This window comes from Bubalus bubalis, chromosome 18, assembly GCF_019923935.1.
Source record: "Bubalus bubalis isolate 160015118507 breed Murrah chromosome 18, NDDB_SH_1, whole genome shotgun sequence".
Taxonomy (NCBI): domain Eukaryota; kingdom Metazoa; phylum Chordata; class Mammalia; order Artiodactyla; family Bovidae; genus Bubalus; species Bubalus bubalis.
Window position 1 is genome coordinate 35,946,228 of NC_059174.1, and position 21,603 is coordinate 35,967,830.

Here is a 21,603-nt window from a genome sequence, read left to right on the forward strand (position 1 = left end):
AAAGGTTAGGCTTTTGAGGAGATGACGGGGGAAGTGGAGGGGATACAGTAGGTACGTCAGTGTTCCAGGCCCTTGGCCAGTGGGCCTCCTTGGAGACAGGAAGCACTCATGTGATGTGAGCCTGGCGCTGCTAATTTTTTATGGGCTTTGGGTCTAACTTCTCTCTCCTTCTGACCTTTACCACTGTTTCCCCCAAGGTTTCCAAAATGCCAGTGTTCCTTCGCTCTGCCCTCCAGATTTTGTTTTCTGAGGATTCAACAAAGCTCTTTGTGGCATCAAATCAAGGGTCTCTTCGCGTCATTCGGCTCCTGGAAGGAGGCTTCACGCACCCGCGTGCTTTCCAGCCCCAGTCAGGTGACAAGTTGGGACCTGGCCTCGGGAGGGAGTTGCCAGTCTCCGATGTTTCTATTTTTTCACTTGAGTCTCAATTGTCGGGGGTTCACTAATGCTCCTCTCAGTCCTGGAAAAACTACACACACACGTATCTGTGATTTAAAGCAGGAGGAGATACCTGGCAAGTGAAAACGCTTGATGAGATCTGAAGTGTTGCTCACACCTACTCTTTTCTCACTGGGTTTTTGATTCCTTATTTAGGGCCAGAGAAGTTTCATCATGCTTCTTGGAGTTTTGTTAGTAGAGCAAGAAGAACTTAAAATCATTTGTGATCCTGATAACCACCATTATTATCTGTGTATATTTCTAGGAGGTGCTTGTATGTAGGTATTTTGTGGACACGTTAATTTTGGGTTTGTTATTTTTTTTATACCGATGAACTTGTGCATACAGTTTCACTACCTGTCTTAATGTTTTTGGCTACGTTTCTGTATGTTTTGAGAACATGAGTGTGCATGAATGTGTGACTATGGGTAGATAACTTTTAGTGAGTTGACCCTTAAGAACTTAGTACTCAGTACTTCCCATGGGTCTTTTATTTTTCTCCCTTGTCCAGGATTATAATGACTTCACCATTATTTAGACTCCATCTGTCTGGATAATCAACTTTTAAGATTTTTTTTTAATGTGGACCATTTTCAAAGTTTCCATTAAATTAGCCACAATATTGTCTCTGTTTTATGCTTTGGTTTTTCTGTCCACCAACCATATGGGATCCTAGTTCTCTGACCAGGGATCAGACCCACGGCCCCTGAATTGAAGGTGAAATCTCAACCACTGAACCACCAGGGAAGTCCCTGGAAAATCAGCTTTTTAAAATCAACTTAAAGTCTCACTGCTCATAAGCAGCCCCAGAAGCAAACAGGAGAAGGAAACATACGAATCAGGAATCAGATGAAGTAAACTGATAGTATTTATTGAGCACCTATATGTGGTTTTATTATGAAACTTACATTCTTTACCTTGCCTTTAGCACTCATTTAAAATTGTGGTCTGCATTATATACGTGACTTTATTTTGTCCTCCTCTCTCATCTTACTGCCTCTGATGGTCAGGCTGGTTTCTTCACAGGCCTCAAACCTGTGTTTTCCTGTCCTTGTCACTTAGCTCACAGTGTTCTCCACCCTTTTCTACCCACCTCACTCATCCTTTAGCATCTAGTTTATGCCTAGTTGTAAAGCTTTTTCATTGGGGATGTTTTATAGGCAGCACTTACTTTGGCATATCACATCACTGTCTGATTTTTATCCCACAAGAATCTTCATGTTGCCACATTGGTTTCAAATTCTTTTAATGACAGAGATGGCTCATCTTTAGTGCCCATGCTCCCTTAGTGTCAAATATATAGCAGGCACTTTGTAAATTAAAGATCTGCCTCAGACGTATTGAATTTGCTGCTTGTAACTTTGATTAAAAACATTTGATAGGAAAGGACGTTTGAACAACTGAGGTACAGATTTTGGTGATAGCTCTTAAAAACTCGGATTCTCCACTCTCATAGTTGAGAGCTCATCTCGTTCCTGAGCAAGCGCTGCTTTCCGGTTTCTCTCTCTCTGGCTCCTCTTTACATGAAGAATGGCTGCTTAAATTACAGTAGTAGACAGATTAGCACCTAGAACTTATTTGTAAAACTGTCGAGAAATTGTCCTGTCAGTAATCGGAAACTGAGGTGGCTTTTGCCGTCAGACTCAGGGAAGGGGTGGCTGGCTGTGGACACGGAATTCAGAGACTGAGCTGCTCTTCTGTCCTCACAGGGACCGTGCAGTCCATGTGTTTGCTAGCAGTCAGTCCAGACGGAAACTGGCTCGCTGCCTCAGGCTCCAGTGCCGGTGTCCACGTGTACAACGTGAAACAGCTAAAGGTGAGCATGAGGTTTGGTTGCAGCAAACAGGAGGAAGTTAGCCCTGCAGTTATAAGACTCAGGAAGACTGAGAGGACCTGGAAAATTACTGGCCTTTTTTTTTTAACAAAAAATTTTTCCTGTTTTACCTGTTTGAAACCCCAGAGCTATAATCTTAAATTAAAAATCAGTCAATAGGAACAGTGAAGCCACTCATGCTCAGAAATTTGAAGTTAAGGATTTATGAGTAATGAAATCTACATCTAGGTTTTGTCTGTATTTTGAGGAGGAAAATTCTGATCTACAGAGGAATAGATGCAGATAGAAACAATTTCCTTCAATAGCTTGCCTTGTAATCTCAGGATACTTTCAAATTAAACAGAACTAGGAATAGCAGGAAAACATTTTTCACTAATTAGCAATGATATTGTCATCCCCAGATTGAATTACTAATGTTCCCTTATAGGTTGTCATCTTCATCTAAAAGCCAGATAATAATTACCATAAACTTAAGGGGGGTGGGGATGGGGAGGAGAAGGTGAGATGTATGGAGAGAGCAACATGGAAACTTACATTACCACATGTAAAATAGATAGCCAATGGGAATTTGCTGTATGACTCAGGGAACTCAAACAGGGGTTCTGTATCAACCTAGAGGGATGAGATAGCGGGGGAGATGGGAGGGAGGCTCAAGAGGGAAGGGCCATATGTATACCTATGGCTGATTCATGTTGATATTTGACAGAAAACAACAAAACTTTGTAAAGCAGTTATCCTTCAGTTAAAAAAAGAAAATACAAAAGAAAAAGAATTACCCTAAACTTAATAACTTTATTGCATAGTGGCAAGAGCATGTACTGCTCTTTGAGCCTTGCCTGGCATTTAAAAGTGTTCTGTGTACCAGTGCACATGCCTTGTGATGGACATATATGTCCTTGCCTAGGCATTAATTTCTTTTTTTTTAATTAATGTTTATTGGCATATGGTTGCTGTACAGGCATTAATTTCTTTTAAGTTCAGTGTAGAGCTGTAGATCCCCTGTTCAGTGATGTGTTTATGAGCAATTCATACCTGTGTAGAGACAGCAGGGAAGGCTTTACCTCCAGGTCTTTTGTGAACACTGTCATTTTTCTTGGCAGTTAAACTTGCACTTTTAAAAAAAATGAAATTAAAGTTTATTGTTTGGGGAAATACCTGACATTTACAGGAACTTCCGTAGAATAGAACGTTTTGAGTTCCAAGGAACACTATTTTAAAACTACTGACCTAGACCATCCGGTCTTTCCTGGGGTATGGAATCCCGTTTTAGAGTTTCCTGTGTCTTTGATTTGTCTGATCTGATCTGATCTGTGTCTTTGATTTGTCCCCAGCTTCACTGCACAGTGCCTGCTTACAACTTCCCTGTGACTGCTCTGGCCATCGCACCCAATACCAACAACCTTGTCATTGCTCATTCTGACCAGCAGGTAAGAGATCCCAGTGCTTTCTAATTCCCTCCAAATGGATGGGAACTAAAAAGCTGAGATAATAACAATTTTGGAGGAGCTTTTCTTCACAAATACTGAATGATATAAAAGCAGTTTCCTCTTGTGTGTAATAAAGCTTTCACATAAAACAATTTCTTTTAAAATCACATAAAAAACATAAAATACTTAGGAATAAGCATCACCAAGGAAGTGAAAGGATCTATGCTGAGAACTATAAAACATTAATAGAGGAAATCAAAGATGATTCAGAGAAATAGAAGGATATCCCCTGCTCTTGGATGGGAAGAATTAATATTGTTAAAATGACCATACTACTGAAAGTAGTCTGTAGATTTAATGTGATTCTTATCAAATTACTTGTGACATTTTTCACAGGACCAGAACAAGTAATCCTAAAGTTTATATGGAATCATAAAAGACCCAGAATTGCCAAAGCAGTACTGAGGAGAAAGAACAAAAGCAGGAGGCATAACCCTTCGAGACTTCAGACATTACTACAAAGCTATAGTAATCAAAACAGCTTGGTAGTGACACAAAAACAGACATAGGGATCAATGGAACAGACTAGAGAGCCCAGAAATAAACCCACCCACCAATGGGTTGGTTTATCTTCAACAAAGGAGACAAGAATATACAATGGACAAAATTAGTGCTTTATCTACCACTTTTTTCCATACCAAGTTGTAATGAGAATATAATTATAAGAGCTGTAGAATATCTGAGCTACAGAACACATTATGCATGAATTTATCAATACTTATAAAACCTCTCTGGTCAAATAGGCTTGATAATACCTGCCTCACTGAGCTAGTATACAAAAGATCAAATGTGATTCAAGAAGCACTGTTTTAAAAAACCAAATTATTATAAATTCTATTAAGTTTATAAATATTATATATAGATATACATATGACTTTATAAATTATCATAAAATTCAGAAACATTTTAAAAAGCTGAACCATCTCAATGCAGGGCTCTAAGAAGCACGCTTGAGTAGACCACTAGGCAGATGATGCTGGCTACTTTGATTAGCAGTTTTTACACAGACATATCGATTACATGAAGAAAATGGAATCTCTCATTTTAACTTCTTCTCTTGTTAAAACTAGCGGGAAATTTTTTGTATCTGCTAATTAGAGATTAATAGCGTTACTCACCGAAGAAGGCAGTGGCACCGCACTCCAGTACTCTTGCCTGGAAAATCCCACGGATGGAGGAGTCTGGTAGGCTACAGTCTACCAGAGTAAGACTAAGAGTCTTAGTCTAAGAGTCCGCTAAGCGTTGGACACAACTGAGCGACTTCACTTTCACTTTTCACTTTCATGCATTGGAGAAGGAAATGGCAACCCACTCCAGTGTTCTCGCCGGGAGAATCCCAGGGACGGCGGAGCCTGGTGGGCTGCCGTCTACGGGGTTGCATGGAGTCAGACACGACTGAAGCGACTTAGCAGCAGCCGCAGCGTTACTCACACACTGCAGTGAGGATACCAGGAGACAGCACTTCATATATTGCATAAATTGGGTATGACCCCCTTAGAGAGCATTTGGAGAAACCTAAAAAAAAATTTTAATCCACATCATCTTTGATTCAGAAGTTCTGGCTCTAAAAGTTCTCGCCGCAGGTGTATGCTTTCATTTGTACAAAAAAGACACTGATACAGAGAGAATCATTACAGCCTCATGTGTAGTAGCCAAAGATTGGAAATACCTCAGTGCTCATTAAACAGATAGAAAAATCCTGCTACATGCAGGAAGTGAATAGATTATTATTATGCCTTCTTCAAAGGAAGCATAAGTGACGTGTGTGGATGTTGGTATGAGTCAGTCTCCATGATACAATGCTCAGTGAAAAATGCAACATGCAGAACAGTGTGTACTCTGTGCATAAAATATCTCTGAAAAGATGTAAATAAGGAACACGCTACTTTTTTCTTGGGGAAAAGAGATATTAAGATTGCAGGGTGATTTTTCACTATATAAACCTTTCTGTGCTGTTTGAATTGTTTATTGTTCTGTAATTTACCTTAAATTGTTTTTATTTTAAAAAACAGCAATCGACACTTCCTTGTTGGTCCAGTGGTTAAAACTCTGTGCTTCTACTGCAGGGGTCGTGGGTTTGATCCCCAGGTGGGGAACTAAGATCCCGCATGCTGTGTGGTGCAACCAAAAAAAAAAAAGTAGTGAAAATGCGTATCCTGAATATGATACAGGCAAGGTTTATATAGCTGTTTTTCTGGTCAGGAATGACCTTCTGGTTTTCTGGGTACCAGCCTGCATTTCCTCTGTGTCATATCCTTTCTCAGGTATTTGAGTACAGCATCCCAGACAAACAGTACACGGAATGGAGCCGGACTGTCCAGAAGCAGGGGTTTCATCATCTTTGGCTCCAGAGGGACACTCCCATCACACACATCAGTTTTCATCCCAAGAGACCAATGCACATCCTCCTCCACGACACCTACATGTTCTGCCTCATCGACAAGTCACTGGTGAGTCCTTCTCCACTGCCACCTGTCCTCTCACTGGCTTCTGCTTTCCGTAGCAGTCTTTCGTTCTGAAAGCAAAGGAGGACCATGAGTTAGAGGAGGGAGAATCAGAGTAAAGGTTGCTGGTACCTTCTTTGGAGGGAAGGAGCTTTTAGTTTTGCAGATTTCCTCATTTTTCTTCGCAGTTTCCGGAGGCTCTGAGGGAAGGGGGCAGGCCTTGGTGTGCTGGTTTTTGCTGATTTGACTATTTCCCTGCTTTGCCTCTAAGCACATAAAATTAAGTAGGAAAAAGATGAGGTCCATATTCAGAAAGTAGCCATAATCAGGCACTCAGTCACTTCCGCTTTTGCACCCTGGGGTGACTGACACGATTTCATTGAAGGATATACATACAGGCTGGGGTTTTGACCGCTTGTGCCCCCCTGGGTTGAATTTACTGACACACCATCTGCCAGTTTGAGGAGCTGTTGTTAGTGTCTTGAGAAAAGGCCAGTTAGGAAAATTCCATCCTTCGTGGCTGTGATTTAGGTGGGATGTGAACATTTTTTTTTTCCGTTCCAGATTCCAGCCTCTGCCAGCTGCTCTTTTGATTCACCCTGAATTTCGTGTCTTTTTCTGGGCAGGCACTGTCTTCCCAGCAGTGGTGTGAGCTGTGGCCACGCCGTAATGCAGTCTGGGCTTAGAGCAGCCGGCCCACGGTGTTTTGGTGCATTGTGAAGGTGGGGTGGGAGCAGCACGGGGAGAGCAGCAGATGGCTCTAAAGGAGGTGTGCATGCTGATGTGTCACTGGAACTCATCTCGTGGGCCCTGCGTGCTCTGGGTGTGGGAAGCAGAGCCGGCTGACAAGTGCCTTTTGCGAGATGATGGTACAGGAAGGGCCCCTCCCACTCGGTTGCCTCTTTATAACTCAACTCAGATCAGCCCAAGCTGTTTTGTTCCCCCAGCATTGGTGATAAGTCCATCGCCTCCTCATGAAGGGCAGAGCTATTTCCCAAGGAAGTCAGAAATGAAATAATCACTTGCTTGGCTAGAGGTCATCATCTCTCATGGTGTCAGTGACATCAGTGGGGGTGGTTTGTGTCAGTTGGGCAGCCCACGGTCTGTCTGGGGGAGAGTCTAGAAAGCAGAGCCTGCACGAGCTGAGCTCCTATGCACGCCAGTTTGTTTCCGTCTCACAAAGTGTTACTGACGAGACTGGCCAGAAGCCCCGGGCCAGCCCTTTGATCTTGCTGGCAGAGGGTACCAAGCTCTCTTTGCCACATATTCCCCCCGCTATACAGTAGAGCTGGGGGTGTGGCTCTAGCTTTCTCCCTGAACTAAGAAAAGTCAGGGAGGGGGACTTCCCTGGTGATCCAGTGGTTAAGACTGCACTCCCAACACAGGGAGTGTGAGTTCAGTCCCTGTTCAGGGAGCTAGGGTCCCACATGCCGTGCAGCACAGTCAAAAATAAATTAATTTAAAAAAAAGAAGAATCAGAGAGGTAGTAAGTGTATAATATGATGTTTAGAAGATGGAATTTTCCTGAAAAATCACTAGAGTCCTTTGGTCTGTAGAGGCCCAATTTAAACAGTAATAATTATTAAACAACATATTTTTGTCTTTCTAGCCTCTTCCAAATGATAAAACCTTACTGTACAACCCACTGCCTCCCACAAACGAATCCGATGTCATCAGGAGGCGCACAGCTCATGCCTTTAAAATTTCTAAGAAATATAAGGTAATACATCTTCCATCATATTCTGAGTGGTTGGTTCCCTGTGATATTATCAAAATGTAGTAAAGTCCCACAAGAGGAAGACAAGAGTGCCTTCATTGTACATGCAGGGAACCTGGTTTGGGGAAATAAGCTGCCTTTCTGAGGCTATTTGTCCCTTAGGTTTGTAGTTGATTGTTCTTGCCTCGGTATATTAGAGCCAGACACATCATACTTTACAAAAATGAAATACGTAGGTTGTGAGAAATGATGGTGGAGCTCAGTTGGGTCTCTGTTTGGATTAAAGCTGGGCTTTTAAATTTGACTTCCAGTGGAGAATAGTTCTTCCACAGGATAAGTTTCAAGCAAATGGAAGTCATTGAATTTATGATCCCCTTTCTGGACTAGGCTTTCCACTCTGATAGAATACGTATTCATTGAATCCTAGAACATTTTCTTGGGGGTCTGCAGAATTTTTTAGAGGAGGAGGTGTTTTAAATTTAAGTAATTTGCAATTTGCCATTTATCAAGTTTAGGCTCCAGAGCCCTCTGTTACCATCAATTCATAAGAAATTAGAGGCTCACAGACCTTCTTTACAGAGAAAAATGAAGAATCCTGCTAAAATCTTAAATGATTGGATTCAGTTATAAAAGCTCCCAACCTTTGGAGTTCTAGGGCAGGAAGGCTCATCGGAGATTTACCCTCCTCCAGCTCGCATGAGGCGAGCCTTTTGGCCCTAGATAGTCAGCTGAGAACTAGCCCTGGAATCTAACTCCTGGTGAGAACCTTACCATCTCTCTCCAGCCTCTGCTCTTTGTGGATCTCCTGGATGAAAAGACCCTGGTGGCGGTAGAACGGCCTCTGGATGACATCGTTGCTCAGCTCCCACCACCCATCAAAAAGAAGAAATTTGGAACCTGAAAAGGGCACCATCTGTGTCCTTCCTTGAACTGTCTACCCTGTTTTCACAAATCATGATAATAAAACAAAGTTATTCTTTAGGACTAGTCATTATGAATGTTACTTTCTAAAATACTGGACAGTAATTTCCCTTCATCGACTGAAAGCAAACAGAAACTGCCAGGTATTTGTCATTTGGATAATGTTCCAGTTAACCACAAATTCATCCAACTTTTTTTAGTATCCTGTTCTTCAGACCTTACTCCCAGAGGTGGGGGAAGGCGATAGTTGCCATCTATTCCCTAACACGTGCTTGAGGCTTCCAAAGGCTGACAACTTTCATTGTCTACCAGCCTGTAGCCCACAGCCCGTCAGAGGTGTGGGGACTTGGCCCAAGTTGCCTTCGAGGATAGGGAAACTGGGGTTGCTTATCCAAGCTGGCCTCACTACCAAAAGCCATAATCAGGGTTATGTTTCAAAAGTGAATTTTAACTGTAATGCTCCATCTGAAAAATAGATGCCCTTAGCCACTGGTAGTGAACTAGTAAATTTTATTTGAAAGGAAACAATCAGGTTTGGGGATATCAGTCTCAGTAACACATCTTTTTATGTTCTAAGCCCATTCCAAAGGTTAGGGAAAACATTGGGCATTTTCTTACAGAGCAGGAGTGGAGGTGGGGACCCAAAAGCCTGATGTATAGTATTTTACCCTTTCTGTTCTCTTTTGCTTGCTTTGACATTGTTATTCTTATAGGTGTCATCAGTTGATGAGTTTTAATGTGATCTTTTAAATTAGAACATGAAGAACTAAAGTTGACCTGAACGAAGCAGATAGATTTCTTTCTCATCTATGTGGATATATTCTGTTGCATGCCTGTGGAAACCCAGTATGTGTGGTTTTGTTTGGGATAGGTGAAAGGCTGTGGTACAGACAGAGGAATATGAGGGCTCTGATGACATCATGAGTAAAGTGCTGATGAGAAACATTTTTACTGAGATGAACCCCACCCTCCAGCTTCAGTTCAGTCACTCAGTCGTGTCCAACTTTTTGCGACCCCATGGACTGCAGCACACCAGTCCTCCCTGTCCATCACCAACTCCTGGAGCTTACTCAAACTCATGTCCATAGAGTCAGTGATCCCATCCAGCCACCTCATCCTCTGTCGTCCCCTTCTCCCGCCTTCAGTCTTTCCCAGTGTCAGGGTCTTTTCCAGTACATCAGTTCTTTGCATCACGTGGCCTAAGTATTGGAGTTTCAGCTTCAGCATCAGTCCTTCCAATGAATATTCAGGACTGATCTCCTTTAGGATGGACTGGTGGGATCTCTTTGCAGTCTAAGGGGCTCTCTAGAGTCTTCTCCAACACCACAGTTCAAAAGCATCAATTCTTTGGTGCTCAGCTTTCTTTATAGTCCAACTCTCACATCTATACTCCTGGAAAAACCTATACTACTGGAAAAACCATAGCTTTGCCTACACAGACCTTTGTTAAAGTAATATATCTGCTTTTTAATATGCTGTCTAGGTTGGTCATAGCCTTTCTTCCAAGGAGCAAGCATCTTTTAATTTCATGGCTGCAGTCACCTTCTGCAGTGATTTGGGAGCCCAAACAATAAAGTCTGTCATTGTTTCCCCATCTATTTGCCATGAAGTGATGGGACTGGATGCCATGAGCTTAGTTTTCTGAATGTCGAGTTTTAAGCCAACTTTTTCATTCTCTTTCACTTTCATCAAGAGGCTCTTTAGTTCTTCTTCGCTTTCTGCCATAAGGGTGGTGTCATCTGTATATCTGAGGTGTGAAATATTGATATTTCTCCCGGCAATCTTGATTCCAGCTTGTGCTTCATCCAGCCTAGCATTTCTCCATGATGTACTCTGCATATAAGGTAAATAAGCAGGGTGACAATATACAGCCTTGACGTACTCCTTTCCCAGTTTGGAACCAGTCTGTTGTTCCATGTCCAGTTCTAATTGTTGCTTCCTGACCTGCATACAGATTTCTCAAGAGGCAGGTCAGGTGGTCTGGTATTCCCATCTCTTTAAGAATTTTCCACAGTTTGCAGTGATCCACACAGTCAAAGGCTTTGGCGTAGTCAACAAAGCAGAAAGAGAAGTTTTCTGAACTCTTGCTTTTTCGATAATCCAATGGATGTTGGCAATTTGATCTCTGGTTCCTCTGCCTTTTCTAAAACCAGCTTGAATATCTGGAAGTTCATGGTTCACATACTGTTGAAGTCTGGCTTGGAGAATTTTGAGCATTACTTTACCAGCGTGTGAGATGAGTGCAATTGTGCAGTAGTTTGAGCATTCTTTGGTATTGCCCTCCAGCCTGGAAAGGAGGAAAAAATGAGAATTTCTAGTAGAACTAACAGAGGTAATAAGATAAACAGAGCCTTATAATATATAATATAAAGGAAAGCCTATTTCGGGTTTGCTAAGAGAGAATAGATATAACAAGGTGTATAATGGTTGGTTTATAATGTCCTTTTTGCCCCATCTTTTTATGTTTTTTTTCCAGTGAGAAGAGTAAACAAATAGATGCAACATTTCAGGTCATTTGTGTAAAGTAACTCTCCTCTCTCTCAAGTACACCTTCTTAGTGAGACATATTCTTCCAGTCTGCATTTGACTGGTCTAGCCCAGGCTTTCAGTAGACTGGAATATCCTGCCCTTCCTAAGAAATCTTGGAGGTCTTCTTTTGTGTGATTGCAATCAAAGTTCAAGTCACTGAGCTACAGTGACTATGACCAGAAGGAGGCTGCTGCCGCCGCTGCTGCTTAGTCACTTCAGTCGTGTCCGACTCTGTGCGACCCCATAGACGGCAGCCCACCAGGCTCCCCCGTCCCTGGGATTCTCCAGGCAAGAACACTGGAGTGGGTTGCCATTTCCTTCTCCAATGCATGAAAGTGAAAAGTGAAAGTGAAGTCGCTCAGTTGTGTCCGACTCTTAGCGACCTCATGGACTGCAGCCTACCTTGCTCCTCCTTCCATGGGATTTTCCAGGCAAGAGTACTGGAGTGGGTTGCCATTGCCTTCTTTCTCCGAAGGAGGCTAGAATGCCTTAAATATTAACTCACTCGCTTTTCCCTGACTGTAGAGCTATAAATTCATAGACTCTTTATTAACTGGAATCTAGTTTAAGACTTGCTTTACTTAACTTTAAACATATTCTGAAATCCTGTTGATGGTGGCAGGTGTAATTCTGACAGAGAGGGCTCACAGATCATCTGAGTGAGGAAGTAAAACTTTTCTGAAAGTAGAAAGCATTCCTTTGCAACATTTCCAGCCAATGACTTGGACTTCCATAAATGGTATGGGAAGTAAAAGCTTTGGGCCTTGAAATTTTTCCTAAGCGGAGAGTTTCTGAATTACAAATGAAGCAGAAAGTGATTGGGGCAGAAAGTTAGAGAAATTGGGGGAAGGGAAAGGGAAATAGTGTATGTAAGGGACACTTTGGGGCCTGCATTTTAGGGTGATTTTACTTTAGGAGTTTGTGTAACCTAGACGCATTATGTTTCTGTTTCAGGCATTTTGCAGACTGCTGCTCATACTTGAGTGCCACAGAAAAATTTTGAGCTGAGACCAACTTGAGAAAGGTCATATTTGCGAACCTGACTCAATTGCTTTAAAAATTCACTTTTCTCATGCAGCAACTAGTAATTGGATCTCTGAATGGATAATGAAACCTTTACCAGGGAGATTACACCAGTTTAGATGGAGAGAAACTGAAATCTTGGAATATTGGAAGAAAGTTAGAGATCATGTACTCTGAGGGTTTTAAAGTTTGTTTTTTTTTACGTATCAAAACTTTCTTCAAATGGAACTTTGTTCTGAACTGAAATATATGCTACAGATAAAAGTGGAGCTGTTTAGGCTTTTGGGGGTGAGGGTGGGGGAACGAGGCCCAAGATTTTCTGAAAGAAACCTATGTGGCTCTTGGCCTCATTTTTATACTCACACTCATGGAAATGGAGAACAAGAGAAGGTGATTTTTCCCATGGTTACACAATGGTTCATTAGAAGCCAAGGTAGCATCCTTAATAATTATTCTTCTACTGTCTCTTAGCAGGAGGGATGCACTCATAAATAGGATTAGCAGGTGTGATCTGCTAAGGATTTTCCATTCCACAGGCTGCAGAAAAGGTGTTTAAGCATTTCTTGCTCTGGATGAGCACTTGATTTCGCTATTAGCATGAGTTCTCTGGGCAGTCTTGTGTGTAAACCAGAGAGTGTTGTAATGAATGACCTCGCATGGTGTCTGCTGGTGCTCTCATGGGGATGTTACTCTGAGGTTCATTCTTAGGGCTGGACTTGCTAACTCATATGGTGCTCATTTTCTTTCAGTTTCCCTTTGGAGTTGAATATATGTCCGTCAGAAGGGTTTGAAAGCACTTACTTATTTCCTTAAAACTTTGACACTGTAGTGATAGACTTTAGTTTTAGCCTGTCCAATGGGTGAAAAATAGTGTTCTGCCTTTTCTTGTTTACTCATGAGTTTGCTCACTTTTTGGTGTATTTGGCTATTTGGCTAATTGTGTAAATGGCATGACCTCTTCTCCTTTTCCTCCTAATGTGTTGTCTCTTTCTTTCATATTTCAAGGCATTTTATGATGTATCCAATAAACTCTCCGTGGTGGTGGAAATGTTCTGTATCTGTGCTGTACCATAGCCACATCTGGCTGTTGAGCACTTGAAATGTGGCTTGTATGACAAAAGAACTGAATTTTTAAATTTTAATTGACTTTAATCTAGGAATTCCCTAGCTATTCAGTGGTTAGTACTCTGCACTCTCACTGCTGAGGGCCCAGGTTCAGTCCCTGGTCAGGGAACTAAAATTTAATAAGCCACATAGTGCAGCCAAAAAAAAAAAAAAAAATTAAATAGCTATGTGTAGCAAGTGGGTTTCTTAGTGGACAACACAGATCTAGATATTAAGGCTTAGCTTGTGTCAGTTCTGTCTTTAGAACTTAATATCTATTTAACATACATTTATTGAGTGTCTGCTATATGCTTTGTATCAGCCAACAGACAGAAGATGGTGTTAGCCCTCAAGAACTTCACTCCCTAGTTGAGGAGAGAAGCCCATCAACATTAGAGATGAGTACAAAGAAGGGGCACCTAATGAGGTTGAAGGTAGGAGACAGTCCTTGAGAACTGGGTAGGAATTAGCAAGGTGGAAAGGAAAAGACAAGAGGCCTTCCTGCAGCATTCTGCATGCAAAGGTCTGAAGCAAGAGCATAGCCTGTCCAAGGGTTCACCAGTAGTTCCATGAGGTTGAAACACAGCATAGATCAGAAATGGAGGAAAATGGGGCTGAAGGGTACGTAGTCCTGGGCACACCCTGGGGGGTGACAGCTTCCCCAGCTGATAGTAACAAGCAGCAGATGAAGCACCTAGGAAAGGTAAGAGTGGAGAGCGCAGAGGAGAGCTAAGCAGCTTAGGTAAGGAGATTTGGATCAAGAGCCCTTAAGCCCATGTGTAGTGAAAAATAGGGCCAGATGGGAGTGGACCTTGAAGTCTGCAGTTAAGAATTATCATTCAGTGGAAGACACAGTTATGAACCACTCACATTCAAAGAGATGGCACAGTAAAAATGTCCACTTGTGTAAGTAAAGGGCAGAAGAGACTGGCAGTTAGGGAGGCAAATAACAGGCTCTTGTGTAGGTTCTTACCTCGGGGTTTGTATTAGTTTGCTAGGGTTGCCATACTGCATCACAGTCACTGGGTAGCTTAAACAACAGAAGTTCATCCTCTCACAATTTTGGAGGCTAGAAATCTGAGATCAAGGAAGTAACATTTCCTCAGTTTCTTCTAAGGCCTCTTTCCTTGGTTTGTAGAGGGCCCTTTTCTCCTTGAGTCTTACCCGTGTGTCTGTGTCCTAATCTGTTTATAAGTTACATTGGATCAGGGCCCACCCTAATGACCTTATTTTAATTTAATTACCTCTTTAAAAACCCTGTCTCCAAACACAGTCTCACTCTGAGGTGCTGGGGACCTGGATTTCACCTTATAAATTTTGAGGAAACACGATTCAGCCCATGACAGTGTGTGTGGAAGGGCTTCAGGGGCTTTGTGAGCCCCCAGGTTTGAATGCTGAGTTTTACACAAATGTGCATGTGTCTGAGGTGGGTGGGTCCCCAGCAGGCAGCTGATTCCCAAGGAGATCCATGTGTACGTGAAAATCACTTCAGTCACGTCCAACTCTGCAACCCTGTGGATGTGGACTATAGCCCACCAGGCTCCTCTGTCTATGGGATTCTCTAGGCAAGAATACTGGAGTGGGTTGCCATGCCCTCCTCCAGGGGATCTTCCCAACCCAGGGATTGAACCTGCCTCTCTTTTGTCTCCTGCATTGGCAGGCGGGTTCTTTACCACTAGTGCCACTTGGGAAGCTCAAAGGATCCATGATCCCTCCCCAGTTGGCTGTTCATGTGAGACGAAGGCCTTACTGGAAATGCCACAGGCATCGATAAACATGATTTGTTGTTCACTTGTATATGAAGAAAGAGAGTTTAAGCTGACTAGAAGACTACAGGTGTTAACTGCAAGGCACTGGAAATTCCATTAGAACTGGTATGGAAGGAAAGTGGATTTTTATTTTTGGACCTTATTTGAATTTCATGGGAAATTATATAATTACCATGATTGTCAATAAAAAACACTGGTGAATTTCCGTAACTTAAGTGGATTCAATGAACTAAACTTCTGCTTGTTAATGTCCTAATATTTTCCTAAAAGGAAAGTCACAGAACTACAAAACTGTCACCAGCTGCTTCTCATTAGGAATGTGGTTAACAGATGTGGGTTTTCAGTTATAACGCTTGAGATAGTTAATCCATTTTTGTGGGTTTCAGATGGATAGTGATTTATCTTGGTGGGATGAATTTTAAAATACGCTTGCATCAGCTAAAGGGTACTGTAGGCGCCTTTTCCTCTTGCACTTCATGTTTGTGCTGGAGAGAAAAACACACTCTAGGATATTTCTCCTGGAAGACAAAGTCATACTGTCGAAAGGGACAGTTGATCTCACTGTTCCCTAACAGGGGTGGATATTTTTTCAGAGTTGGATGTTGGATTGGTTATCTTCCAAGCTGCTTTCTCCCTCTGGCCTCTTCGTTAGTAGTGACTGAGCAGCTCTTGCTTTTGTTCCTCTGGCATCAGGCCGCCTTTGTGGTGTAACCTTCAGGCTTGCTAAGGGCTGCAGTTTTGCCTGAGGCCCTCCTTCCTCATGAAATTACACAACACTCAAACCTTGGAAGCAGCCCCAGATCCACTAATTCTTTCCTTTGGCGGACTTTTGGCACTCTGTACTCCCTTTTAGCCGAAGTGTAGCTTTACGCAAGATCTGTTTGTTACCAAAATTAATTTGGCCATTTGCCCTTTAAGCCTGGAATCAAATAATAGGATGGTGGACTCATTCCTCGATAAAGTATAGACTCTCAGCTGGAGAGTTTCTTCCAAAGGTTTTCATTGTGGCTGCTGCTAAAGGTCAGCAGGTAATGAGAGCAGCAGCAGCACTCTTCATAGAACTCGTATCAGGTACAGTACTGCTAAGCACTTTGCAACCATCATCCCAGTCAACCGTCCCAGCCGCCCTTTGAGGTAGATGTCTGAAGTTTTTCGAAGAACACTGAGGCCTATGACCTCAGTCCCTTGAGTGCTGTCATATAACTAGTAAGTGGCCAGACTATGATTTGAACCTTGTGCTTTTATTTTTGTTTGTTTGAGGCAAGCACCTGATACAGGTTTATTTGTTAATTTTTTAAATTGGAGTATAATTGCTTTACAACGTTGTATTAGTTTCTGCTGTACAACAACATGAATCAGCCATATGTATACATATATCCTCTCCCTCTGGAGCCTCTCTCTCACCCCTCTAAGTCATCACAGAGCTGAACCTTGTGCTCTTAATTACCATGCTATATCGCACACGTAGTATGAGAGAAAAGAAGAAAGGGGAAGAAGGGTCATTGGCTTTTGAGAGAGCCTAGAATCAGAGCCTGAGTCAGAATTGTAGGAAATTATGGATCTGAGAGTGCTAACCCAACCCCCTCACTTTAAAGTATTGTAGTGATGATGCCTGCCTTATTCTGAGAAAACGGTAAGATAACAGCTTGAGCAGAGAATACCTACTGATAGGTGACAGGAATGAAAGGTGATTAGGAATTATCACAGCCATTCCCTTTTTTAGAGGCAGATAAAATAGCATGCTTGTTCAAAGAATTACGTGTGCTTGTCTTGCCATCCCTAAGAAACTATGGGAACAGATGTGTACTCTTTTTAATTCAGATTTCATTATCCACAGTAAGTAGATTTCCACGGACTATTTGAGATTTCCTAGATGGCAATTTTCACTCTGCAAGGAACCAATAACCTTCAGAGGGATTATTTGAAATGACTGCAGCACAGGAGGCACTGAATTTCAGTCAATCACGTGTTTAATGAGTTCCTTCTCTGCAAGGTGGTATTTTTGGAAGAGTGGGGAACAAAAGGAAGTCGATGGGTGGTTCCTGCCCTCCTGTATTCTGTAACCTACTTAGACAAACAAGCAAGGCATAGAATAAAGTTGTTCAAAGGAAAAAGAATCCCAACAAATTGGGAAGACGAGAAAACTGGGATGAGATCTTGCAAGGTGGTTAAGTGGTTAAAAGGGGCAGGGAGCGTTTAGAAGGATGGCCTCCAGCAGGAATGTGTGGGGCGTCCTTGGGAGACTCTGGGTGAGTTTGGCCAATCTGTAGTGATGAAAGAGAATATGGAAAATTAATTTAAGTTCTGATGGAAGAGCTTATAAAACCAGTTCAATAGTTTGGAATCCCAATATCAATCTCCATTACCTTCTCTCTTCCTAGGGTTATTTTGCTATATAACTTATGTAAGTGCCCTCACCTACTATTTAGTTGTAAGATCTATGACTTCCTTCAGTTCTGTTGACCAAAAGGTCATGACATTTTTGGAAAGAATTTCCAGCACTTCCCTTTTGCTCATCAGGGTATCTTCAAGTGCCCAACCTTTGGGTGATTATGTACGTAAAAGGTTCAAAATTCTGCTTATACTCTAAGGAATCAGCTGCCAAGTGCTCTCTAATAAGCAGAAATTTCACATAACTCAGGCCTCTGGGGGCTCACGCCTCAGCTGGAGCAAAGCCAGAAACGTCTGTGACTGCAGGTGCACGTGGGCACATCGGGACCTGCCGGAACAGTGAGCTGGCCTCACTGCAGTTGATTTAGGAGAGGCTGGAGGGTTGAGCTTCTGCTGACACTTGCAGCTTGGAAAATCCTGCTCTGCCAATTGCAAAGAGGATTCTGCTGTAATGATTTTTTAGGGGTAAGACACTCTTCTCATTGTGAATTCTTTCTTCACTTGGGCTCTGGGTGACTTCTAGTCTCTATTTTTATTGTTTTCACTTCTGGTATAGGAGGCTCTTTGAAAGTTTCTGCCCATACTTGAATGCGCATTCAGAGTGTTGTATGGATACAGCTTACGAGCTTCAACATGAACTTCATGAGCAAGCAGGTATACAAACCCCTTTTACAGGAGTTGGTGTACACTCCCTGGGCTGGCATCCCCCTTCTCCGCCCCCCCCACCAGCTCCCCTCCTGCCCAAATGAAAATAGGGGAATTTTGCTTTTCCTGCCCCCCAAAAAAAGGAACGTTAGAGGGCACGGTGATCTCATGTTTTTGAGATCGATCTTCCCAGCGTGATTTCTGGACCTCATCCTTGAGGTCAGGACTTCTTTTTTTAAAAAGAAAAAAAAAAAAAAAAAAACACTGGACCAGGAGGGTGGGAGGCGTGAGTTGTCTGTTTCTTCATTGTGGGGTTTGGGCCAGAATCTTTGACTTTCTGGGCCTCAGTTTCCTCAGCTCTTTTTTTTGTTTTGTAATTTTAAGGTGAGATAGCTGATTTATTCTCCCCATTCTACTAAATCAATGTCTTTTTTTCCTTTGAGTATAATTGCTTTACAATGTTGTGTTACTTTCTGCTCTTGGAGCCCATGAAACTGGAAGAAGCAAGTGGAGTGTATCACCTATATCTTTGGATAAAAGCTGCTGCAGGCCCTACATTGTGCAGTGTTTCTGGGGAGGCCCATGTGCACTTGCCCCAACATAAAGCCATGACCTCCAGGGTGAGAAAGTTAGATCTAAAAATTCAAGTCCAAACACCTCCAAATATGTGGTTATATGCGGCTTTTTACACTCGTATCTTGTCATTGCCACTGACCCTATCCTCTGTTGACATTGGATTCTGGCATCTCCCTAAGTAACCATCATTTTACAGATATCTTTGAGACCTATCTATCGTGGCTGCGGGGCTAAAGATACCTTTCCTCTGACATTACTGGCAAGTAAACGGGATTACAAAACAGAGTGACAAATGCTTGGACTTTTGAGTTTCATTGTCACCTCTGTTAAGGCTGACCCCAGGCCCAACTAAATGTTCTCTTCTGCTCACAGTGCATTTTCTACTTGACACTCACCACATACTATAACATCAGGTTAGCTGATTATCATTTTTCCTCCCCAACTAGACTCTCAGCTGTGGTGCATTTTATTCATCTCATCTCCAGGCCTCAAAAAGGAGCACACTTGGCGGAGCTTTCCATAAACCAATCAATGCAAAAGTGAATCTGCAACTCGTTCTGTAAACCAATCAATGCAAAAGTGTACCTGCGACTGGGTCTTGCAGGCTTGCAAAGTGCCTCTCGAAGCTGATTTTACTCTCCGTGCCCAGGCAGCTCTGGCGAGTTGCACGGTAGAGGTCAGGAGCTGGGGGTGGGGAGATCGGAGGCGTACGAGGGAGAAGGTGAGACAGAGCCCAAACCACGCGAGCTACCACTGTAACCCACGGGACTGCGGGCAACTCCTTAACCTCCCGGAAGCGGTTCGGCTGTCCTCTCCCGACACCTCCGGAAGGTGGGCGTGGCCTCATGAATAATGAATCGCCGCCGAGGGCGGGGCCGGGCCCGCCCCCACGGGCGGGAAGAGGGAAGCGCCGAGGCTGCCTCACTGGAATGAGGGTAGCTGCGGCGACTGCGGCGGCGGGAGCGGGGCCGGCCATGGCGGTGTGGACGCGGGCCACCAAAGCGGGGCTGGTGGAGCTGCTCCTGAGGGAGCGCTGGGTCCGAGTGGTGGCCGAGCTGAGCGGGGAGAGCCTGAGCCTGACAGGCGACGCCGCGGCGGCTGAGTCTGAGCCTGCTCTCGGGCCTGCGGCGGCCGCCTTCAACGGCCTCCCGAACGGCGGCGGCGCCGGCGACTCGCTGCCCGGGAGCCCGAGCCGCGGCCTGGGCCCCCCGAGTCCACCCGCGCCGCCGCGGAGCCCGGCGGGCGAGGCGGGCGCGTCACCGCCGGTGCGCCGCGTCCGTGTGGTGAAGCAGGAGGCGGGCGGCCTGGGCATCAGCATCAAGGGCGGCCGCGAGAACCGGATGCCGATCCTCATCTCCAAGATCTTCCCGGGACTGGCGGCCGACCAGAGCCGGGCGCTGCGGCTGGGCGACGCCATCCTGTCGGTGAACGGCACCGACCTGCGCCAGGCCACCCACGACCAGGCCGTGCAGGCGCTGAAGCGCGCGGGCAAGGAGGTGCTGCTGGAGGGTGAGCCGGGCCGGCGGGCGGGCGGCGCTGGGCTGGGCTGGCCGGCGCTCACTTTGTTCTGCCACCCTGCCCCCTTTTGCGGGGCCAGCCCCTTCCCTCCCACCCGGAGACCTCACCTTCCCCTCTGCTGGCGGCAGGCTTCCCCACAACCCCGTTGCTGGGGCTTTGAGAATGGAAAAACTGATGCTCCCTGCAGGAAAAGTTGGGCAGCCGCCGAAGTGTGGCTTGCAGTCCCCTAGGAAGGTTTTAGTTTGGAGTAGCCGTGCTTGAAGCCCCGCCTCTGCACGCTAAGCTGACTCGAAGAACTAGAGCAGGACTTCTGAAGGTCTCCGTTTGCCTCCTGAGTGACGCTTTCTTCACTCACCTCTGGCTTCTCAGGGCAGGCAGGTCTGTTAAAAAAAAAAAAAAAAAATTTCATCCACACCGATGCCAGCGGTATGCTTGGGCAAACCACCAAAACGCTGGTTAATTTATGGGAATTTAACCCATCATTGGCTCTCAACAATAACCAAAGGAGATCATAGCACTTCATCGAAGCCAGAAAGCTGAAACAGCAAGTTTGTGTGGTTAATGAGCCTTGTTTAACAGTGGAGGCTCACGTGTTTGAACATTTACTGCCAACTAGAATTTTGCCCCTTTTTGCAGGAGACAGGGTGCCAGCTTCCTACCATTCACAGGCTTCAAGGCTTTAAAGCTTATTCAGAAGCCTGAAGTGTTAAATCTCAAGTTATGTTTGAATAGTCAGGATTATTCTTTTAAGTTTGAATGTGATCTATTACCTGGGTATTTTATGGAACTAAGGCAAAATAAATTTTATCTTCTTGAAGGACTCATGCATGTTGGAGGTAATATTACTTCAGAAATTTTTGAGCAATCAGCCTTATTTCACCCATTCAGTCATTTAAGAGGCATTTATTGCTGGCTATATAGAAGAGAATATAAATGATGATGTGTCTCTATTTGGTGTCTAGTTGGGAAAATGATAGAAAAATGCAAAACAACTTACAAATTATAGATTGTGGAGTGCAAACTATATGAATACCAAGGGAGTGCAAAGTTAGAAAGTAGTGGAAATCAGCTTGATCAGGGAGGAGTTTTTCAAGAAGCTGAGTCTTGAGCCAGGTCTCCAAGGAAGTGATGGACATAGGCAGGGATGAGTCAAGAGGGTATTCCTGGCAGAGGAAGAACAGAAGGGAAGGGGTGGAGAGTGGAGGTA

The 21,603-nt window shown here is 43.9% G+C and overlaps 2 protein-coding genes and 1 long non-coding RNA gene across 3 annotated transcripts in view; 2 read left to right on the forward strand and 1 right to left on the reverse strand.

Moving 5' to 3' along the window:
- Positions 1-8,901, forward strand: part of UTP4 (UTP4 small subunit processome component) — a 29,512-nt gene extending 20,611 nt beyond the window's left edge. The window contains exons 12-17 of the mRNA XM_006047635.4: positions 198-354; positions 2,148-2,254; positions 3,604-3,699; positions 6,024-6,209; positions 7,813-7,923; positions 8,705-8,901. Coding sequence (XP_006047697.1) covers positions 198-354; positions 2,148-2,254; positions 3,604-3,699; positions 6,024-6,209; positions 7,813-7,923; positions 8,705-8,821 — 774 coding nt within the window. The 3' untranslated portion in view covers positions 8,822-8,901. The remainder of the gene's footprint in view (positions 1-197; positions 355-2,147; positions 2,255-3,603; positions 3,700-6,023; positions 6,210-7,812; positions 7,924-8,704) is intronic.
- An 8,317-nt stretch (positions 8,902-17,218) lies between these two features.
- Positions 17,219-19,715, reverse strand: LOC123330432. Its single transcript, XR_006546362.1, has 2 exons — positions 19,464-19,715; positions 17,219-17,530 (listed from the first exon to the last, which is right to left on the reverse strand). It is a non-coding gene; the product is annotated as an uncharacterized LOC123330432 (long non-coding RNA).
- Positions 19,716-19,743: 28 nt separating this feature from the next.
- The window catches only part of SNTB2 (syntrophin beta 2), a 72,317-nt gene continuing 70,457 nt past the window's right edge, over positions 19,744-21,603 (forward strand). The window contains exon 1 of the mRNA XM_025268944.3: positions 19,744-20,387. Coding sequence (XP_025124729.1) covers positions 19,808-20,387 — 580 coding nt within the window. The 5' untranslated portion in view covers positions 19,744-19,807. The remainder of the gene's footprint in view (positions 20,388-21,603) is intronic.